The sequence below is a fragment of the Otolemur garnettii genome, unplaced genomic scaffold (assembly GCF_000181295.1).
Source record: "Otolemur garnettii isolate 467f Iridium unplaced genomic scaffold, OtoGar3 scaffold00039, whole genome shotgun sequence".
Taxonomy (NCBI): Eukaryota; Metazoa; Chordata; class Mammalia; order Primates; family Galagidae; genus Otolemur; species Otolemur garnettii.
Genome location: NW_003852434.1, coordinates 12395742 through 12404016, shown reverse-complemented (window position 1 = coordinate 12404016; position 8275 = coordinate 12395742). Strand labels below are relative to the sequence as shown.

At 43.2% G+C, this 8275-nt stretch overlaps 1 protein-coding gene across 1 annotated transcript in view; it reads left to right on the top strand.

Moving 5' to 3' along the window:
- ART3 (ADP-ribosyltransferase 3) overlaps positions 1-8275 on the top strand; it is a 28200-nt gene that overhangs the window by 4089 nt on the left and 15836 nt on the right. The window contains exon 3 of the mRNA XM_023513352.1: positions 1779-2490. Within this exon, the coding sequence (XP_023369120.1) occupies positions 1779-2490 (712 nt within the window). The remainder of the gene's footprint in view (positions 1-1778; positions 2491-8275) is intronic.

Here is an 8275-nt window from a genome sequence, read left to right as displayed (position 1 = left end):
GAGCCACAGGCGCTGAGCCCACACACATATTTTTAAAGAAGCATTCACATCAAAATTATAATGTTAGTAGCTCCTGGCTAAGTGTCTCTGTCAGATCTCCAGCTGAGGTTCCTGAGCAGCCTAGGGTAGCCATACACCACACAAATGCAAAGCAGTGGAGAAAAAGGCTCTGTTCTTTCATTTGTAGAAGCCCATCACTGGGGATTCTGGTGAATTTGCTCATTCTATTTTTGATCCGTAAGCCAGTGCACTTGAATATTTTGCCAGGTTCAGTGCTAGGTGCTTGGGATTCAAAGATAAAAATGTTACAGATCCTGCCCTCGAAGAACTTGCAGTGTAACACACACATTCCCGTCAGGAAATAATAAAAAATCAGCACAGTGTGTCGAAGGCTTGATGAGCCAGGCATGGAGGTGTGAGAGCTTTGCCTTCATTCATTATGTAATTTAATCCTCACAGAAACCCTGCAGTTAGGATATTATTTCCTGCACTTTATTCTCAGTTTTTAAATGAATATTGAAGCTCAGAAATGTCAAATGACTCTCATACCTAGTTAGTAGCAGAAATGGGATTTGAACTCAGATTTGTCAGCTTCAAATTAGTGTCAGTAATATTCCACCCCCCTGATTCTTACTGTATGTGAACATACATGTCATTTAGAGCTGCATTAGGCCTTTCCCATTGTATATGACAGAAACACAATTCAAACTAGCTCAAGCAATTAGGGAGAAAAACGCAGTCTTCAGGTACAGCTAGACTCAAGGCTGTAAGTATTTTTCAGGGGTTCATCTCTCTTGCCTCTTAGCTCTGCAAAACCCTTCTTTGTTGGTTTATTTTCAGATAGGATTCCCCATTGGACTAAAACTTAACCATTGGAAGCCCCAAGTCAATATGAGCCTCAGCTGGGTGTGGTGGCTCACACCTGTAATCTTAGCACTCTGGAAGGCCAAAGTGTGGGGATCACTTGAGGTCAGGAGTTCAAGACCACCAGCCTGAGCAAAAAGCGAGACCCCATCTCTGAAAAAAAGTCAGGCATGATGGTGGGCACCTGTAGTCCTAGTTACTCAGGAGGCTGAGGCAAGAGGAGCTCTCAAGCCCAAGAGTTTGAAGTTGCTGTGAGCTATGACACCGTGGCACTCTACCCAGGGCAACAGAAATAAATAAACAAACAATCTGTCTCAAAATAAATAAATAATCTTTAGATTTTGTGGTTTTATAGGAAGAAAGATCTTTTTTCCCCCTCAGGGAGTGTTCTGATTGCTAGGCTTGGATCACTTATATTCTTGGTGGAGAGTGTAAAATCAGTTCTGTCCAAGCCATCTGGACAAGGGAGGGGGCATTCTCAAAGGAAAAGGGGTAATATTTGTCATTATGTGTTATCTATCATATACAATATTTTACATATGATATTTTAAATTCCCAACAGTCTCGAAGTTTTGAGAAGCATCTAGGCAAGATATTGCTCAGAGCCAGGATTGCCACCCAGTTCTTTAATTTCACACTCATTATTCTTTCCTCTGTGCCACCAGATAAGTGAGTTACAGGTGTAATCCTACCCATATCTTTTACCCACTGACATTTCTTACAAATAAATGTCACACTGAGAAAGTCATCAGTAGCAATGGAATATACTTCCTACCTAAAAACATATCCATAGTTGGTTATAAGTAAGGAGAGATTCTTGGCAGGGCATGAGAGGGCAGGGGTAGTAATGTGAGAGAAAATGATATTCACTAAATATCTCATTTCAAGAGTATTAATTTCCTTTTCCTTCGAAGGTGAAGGCTGAAATGTTGGACATGGCAGATAACGCATTTGATGATGAATACCTGAAATGTACTGACAGGATGGAGCTCAAGCATGTTTCCAGACTGCTCGAGGAGGAAAAAGTGAGCCACCAGCTCTTAGATACCGTGTGGGAAAGTGCAAAAGCCAAATGGGAAGCCCGAAAGACCCAGCTCTCTCTCCCTGTGAGTTTTAAGGATAACCATGGAATAGCCCTCATGGCATATATTTCTGAAGCCCACGAGCAAACTCCCTTCTACCTTCTCTTCAATGAAGCTGTGATGATGGCTGGCCAGTCTCGAAAAGATTATATCTATAGCTTCCAATTCAAAGCTCTTCATTTTTACCTAACAAGAGCCCTGCAGTTGCTGAGACGATCTTGTGATGACAGCTACAAAAACGTGGTATATAGAGCAAGCCAGAACACTTCATTTACATTTGGAGGGCTGAACCAGGCCAGGTTTGGCCGCTTCACTTTGGCATATTCAGCCAAACCTCAAGCTGCTAATGACCAGCTTACTGTGTTATCCATCAACACATGCTTTGGAGTTGCTGTTGAAAAATTTTTTGATAAAGAAAGTGAAAAAATTACTTTAATACCTCTGAATGAGGTTTTTCAAGTATCGCGGGAAGGGGCTGGCAATACCCTTATCCTTCAAAGCACAAACAAGACCTGCAGCCACTACGAGTGTGCATTTCTGGGTGGTAAGTGTCTCTGTCGTGCCTCTGCTCGCCTGAGAGGGGCTGTGGGATTCTTAGGCCCGGGGGGGCTCATTTAAGGAGAGTGAGAAGCGTCTGAAGGGAGAAACAACACGTGGCGGTTTCCAGTTTAGCTCTTTCCATTCTCTCTTTATCTTTAATTTAGTTTTAGTTTTAAATACATTTACAGTATGATTTAAAATTTTAAAAATAGTGCTGAAAGGCAGTGGTTTTCAACTAGAGGCAATTTTGCCCCAAGGTCATTTAGCAATGGTGGGAAACATTTTTGGTTGTCACAACTGGGGAAAAGGGGCGTTGTTCCTGGCATGTAATGAGCCGAGGCCGTGGACACAGCTAGCCAGCGCCCAGGGCAGCCCCTCACAGCACAGAACCATCCGCCCAGCCTGTTAGCAGTGCTGATGTTGAGAGGCCTTGCTGTAAGGCTTATAATGAAAAATAGCAATCCCCTGTTCCTCTGTCCCCAGTTCTCACTGCATAGTGGTATCCAGTTTTGGTCCCTTCAGCTGGCTTCAGGTACTTCCTGTCATGTTTCTAAGTAATGTGCTTTGACATGTTCTCTCTTGATTTTTACACTTTTAGACATCATCTATTGACTTTGTACCTTAGAGAATGAGAGCCTTTAACCACATATACTGTGTGTTAGATAACAATTCTTCATTGCTTTCAGCCATAAAGTAACAGATTTCACTTAGTAAGTCTAGAGGTAGGGTGTCCAGAGTTGGGGCCGTGGCTAATATACATCACACGTTACTCAGGCTCTTACACATATTTTATTTTGATTCATGTTTGCAGTGTGACTGTTGCAGCTCCAGGCTTCAATGTGTGTAAAGAAAAAGCTTCTGTGGGAACCCTTAGTAGATTTGTGATTGCAGATCATTAACTAGAACAGTTTCTTGGTCACTCATAGATACAAGAAAAACTTGGAAAGCAGGTAATTAGCCTTTCCAGCCAAGGGAGAATAGTGTGGGGAGATAGGGAGAGGGAGTTAGAAATGGCTGTCAGGTGGATCAACCCGAAGGATCTGAAAAGCACCATCCCACTTCCCCAGACATGGCTCCGCGTCCTTCTTCCCATTCCCAGTGTGAATAAAGATAGGTCACAGCTGAGTCCGAGTTTTTTTCCTGTACTTAGGTACCTCTTCTACCTCAGGGTTATTGTGTGATTTGTTTATTTTCCAAAGTGCCCAAGAGAAATTTATGCTCGAGTCAGGGGCTGGTCCACTTACGAGTGGACGGCAGAGCTGCATGGCCGTTGAGGTGCCGCAGGTGCAAAGTCTAAGGAAGTCCTCTCCCTTAGGGCCGTAGGCTCATACCACCCGCACCTGCATGATCCTGAGACCAGGTGTCTCTTTGAAGTTTATATTCTAGGCACCTCATATGCCTCACCCTAGTCCCACATCAAGGAGGCGGGTGAAGGTTGGAGTAAATTTGTGTTGAAAGAAAAAGTGCTTATTAAAAGGACGAGAAAAAAATGTCAACTAGGATGTAGAGAAAAGGGAACTCTAGACCATTGTTGGCGGGAATGTAGGTTGGTGCTGCAGTGATGGAAAACAGGATGGCGGTTCCCAAAGAGATTAAAATACAACTGCTGTGTTTCCAGCAGCCCTCTTCTGAGTATATCCCCCCAAAAGATGAAATCGTCACCTCATAGAGCTACCTGCCCTTCATGTCCAGTGCAGCATTATTCACAGGAGCAGAGATATGGAGCCAATCTAAATATCTACCAATGGATGAGTGGACAAAGAAAATGTGCATGTGTGTGTGCCGGTGTGTGTATACGAGGTCAGACAGTTATGTTCACAAACTCATCCCAGAAAAAAGGGCCACATATCTCACTGCCGAATAGGACTATGGTCACTTTCAAGGTACTTTGCACCAACGCCAGCTCCTCTTCCACCCTGCAAAGCAGTTTTGGAACTCTTTTTCTTGACTGACCATCAGAGCTGTCAGCGTATGAGGTCTGACGATTAAGTTCACAAGCTCATCCTAGAAAAGGTACTTCCCAAGAGGAGTACTTCAGAGGTGACTGTAGTGATATTCAGCAGTGAGGGCTGGAGCACTTTTTCTAGGATGAGTGTGCCAACTTAATTGTCAGACCTTGTACACACAGGTACACAAATGTACACACAACGGAGTATCATTCAGCCTCACAAAAAGAAAGAGATCCTGCCATTTGCCACAACATGGATGGATCTGGAGGACATTATGCGAAATGAAATAAGGCAGACAGAAAGAAAACATTGCACGATCCCACTTACATATAGTATATAAAAAAGAGAAACCAAGAATGAAATACTAGTTACCATGGGCAGGGGTGGGGGAGAGCAAATGGGAAGAGTCAAGTCAAAGGGTACAAAACGGCAGATAGGTAGGATGAGCAGGTTCAGAGATGTAAGGTATTACACGAGGACCAAATTAATACAATTTTATCATATTAGTGATTTTAATTAAATAACCCAAACCCAAGCCAGCTAGAGTCAGCTTATGCCAGCCCACGGAACTATGGAGCCCCCAGGTCATCTTCCCAGCTCCTTCATCTTAGCAGCTGAAACTGGCCGTTTGAGAGTTGCACGGTGGAAATCACCAGCCTTCCTCCCTCTCCCCACCAGGCCTGTTAAACTTTCACTATTGTAGATGCTTTGGTGTTCCAGAGACATTGCTCACATAACACAGCCAGAAACCCACTTGCAGCTGGGCTGCCAGAAGTGATTCTGCTCTTGGTGCTGCTGATGCATTCGGTCAGTTGCCATTTGTGAAGGCATTGGGTAATAAAAGTCTTGGTCGTGGTGGCTACAAGTCATATTTAGCTCTGGGGTCTGGTAGATGGGCTTTGGGTAGCAGCCCATAAACTCCAGGTTTGTGAGTGGGATTGTGATACAACAAAGGAGATGGAGCCGTGGGATCGATGCTGAGTGGTCCAGGGCTTGGACCTGCATGGAGAAGTGCATCGTCAGCCCCCTGTGAGATGAGGGAATGGGGGGATGGGGAAGTAAAGGTTCAAAGCAGTGGCAGGGGAAGCCTTGCAGGTGCAGAGGGTGTGGGCAGCGGGGCAGCCTCTGTGTGGCGGGCTTGTGCTGCCACCTGCAGGTACGTTGTCGGAGCGCAGGGCAAAACCTCCCTTAAAAAAAAGTGATGTTCAGAAGCGTCTTTTGAAACACTAAAAGAGAAATGATAGGTGTTTTAAAAGCTCTAGCCTGGAGAATATCGTCAGACTCTTGTTCCATTGTGTCTGGATATAAATGCCTCTAATGAAAAAGGTTTTTCTGAAAGGATTAAAAATATTTTACTGTATTAAATGTAGTGTGCTAAACACAGTCATATGTCACTGTTGTGAATTTGCTTTTGTTTTCCAAGATAAAAATATATTGCAGGTCTTATGAAAACTAGTTAGCTAAGAAAATTTTAGTTTGTTAGGAAGGGGACAGACTATCAGTTTCCTTGTAGATAATACAGTTTCTGGCAGTCATAGATATTAATGTTAATCTGTGTGTTAATCCAAGATTATGGGAATAAACTGAGCAAAAAACAGCTGAAGCATCTCTTTCCTCAGGTTAACTGTACTTTGTAAAGTTTTTTCGAAAATGTGGAATGTTAGCTGATAAGAAGTTACATTCCCAATGTTAACAATTGCTCCCTTGGCGAGGTGCAGTGGCTCACACCTATAATCCCAGCACTTTGGGAGGCCATGTTGATCATTCGAGGCCGGGAGTTCATGACCAGCTTGAGCAACATAGCAAGATCCTAGCTCTACAAAAATTACAAAAATCAGCCTGGTGTAGTTGATCCTATCTCAACAAAAAATACAAAAATCACACCTGTAGCCATGAGGGAGGCTGGTGCAGGAGGATCACTTGAGCCCAGGAGTTTGAAGTTGCAGTGAGCTATGATGATCCCACTGCACTCTAGCCCAGGCAACAGAGTAAGACCCTCTCTCAAAATTAAAAAAAAATTACTCTCTGGGGCCAGGCACGATGGTAAACTTTGGGAGCCTGAGACAGGAGAATCACTGGAGCCCGGGAGTTCCAGGCCAGTCTGGGCAACATAGCAAGACCCCATCTCTAAAACAAAACAAAAAGCAAAAGCCAGAAGCAGCATATTAAGTCCTCTTTACATTCCATCTCTCTGGTCCTCTCTTCTCCCTTTATGTTACTAGATTGAGCTCACCTGGATAATTGCCCCACCTGAAGGTCAATTAGCACTATTATTTGCATCTGCAGCCTTAATTCTCCCTTGCTATGTAATATAACATAGTCACAGGTTCTAGGGATAGACTAGAGCAGCCATTCTCAACCTTTAATCTAGATCTAATTATTTCCCATTCCTGAGGCCGTAACCTTTATAACCAAGGCTGTGAATTACGTTTTCCATTCTGACTGGTAAAGTATGCACTAGACTTGACTCTGTGGGTTCTTTGTCTGGCTGTGGGTGATTTTCTCACTCATAAAACTGATCAGTACTTTGCTAAATACTTGAGGAAAATCCTGCCCCGGTCTCAGGAGCTATCTGTGCACTCTCCATTCTCATTAGTACCCTCTGTAAAAACCAAATTATCTTGGTATTTTCTTTGTGGGAAAAATATAAACTACTTAATAGTTACAATACCATTCAAGTTCTCTATTTAGTCTTGAGTTGTTTTTGGTTAAGTTATATTTTGGGATTATTTTTGGTAAGTTATATTTTTTCTAGCAATTTGTCCATTTGTCTTTGTGTACAAAATTTTAATAGGCATGAAGTTGGTAATAGTATTCTCATTATCTTGTTATATCTGCTGGATGTTGTATTCCCTTTTTCATTCCTTATATATTTGTACCTTCTCTCTTTTATTTCTGGATCAATCTCTTATCCATTTTTAATCTCTCTACTTTAGAAACTCAAAATAGTTTGATCATTTTCCTGCTATTGAAAATACTAGTGGAAAATTAAATCTAGAGTCAAATAAGATAGAAAAATGCAATCTGACAAAAATGGATCTCTTAGACGTTAGAGATGCCCATCCTCTCCTGTTCAGGAGGTTCTCAAAATTGTTTTGCCTAAAATCACTTGGAGTGCTTGTTTACAATGCAGATTACACGGCATTTGCTCCAGAAATTCTCTATCGGTAGCCCTGGCTCAAGTCCTAGAATTTTTCATTTAATAAGCATACAGGTGATTCTGAAGTATTTGGCTAGCCAGGTACACTTTAAGAAATGTGCTCGAACTTATGCTATAGACCAAAGACAAAGGCTTTTTAAAAAATCCACCTGCCTGCCCAATTCCCAGGCTGTGGCTTTCTGTGGTGTATATGTACAGCCTTCCCACCTCCGATTCTCCCTTTCACCTCTCCCTTCACTAAGCTATCTGGACGAGGCTTGCACCCACGCATCTGCTGCTGAGATAACATTTTGTAGTAGTCTCTAGAGCTGATTTTTAAATTTCTGGTCTGGCCAAATGCCTGAGTTTAGCCTCAGGGTGCACCATCCAGATTTTATCAAATCTTTTATTTCCTGGACCAGTAGAAACTGGACCACGTCATGCGGATTTGTGCTTCACACCCCACAAATAGAACAGGACTTGAGAACAGATTATAGAAGAGCACATTCTGGGGACTCCCCCATCTCGGGTGAGGAGACTCATCCTCAGGGAGCTGAACTTCCAGGTTAGACGGGAGGCGAGACTGCCCGACATCTGACCTTCCTGACGCATGCTGGGACGCTCTCCGTGTGGCTCAGCCTGGCACCAGATCTGTCCTGTTTTCTCACTGCTGGCAGGCAGGCTAGCAGATTCTCCTTTCC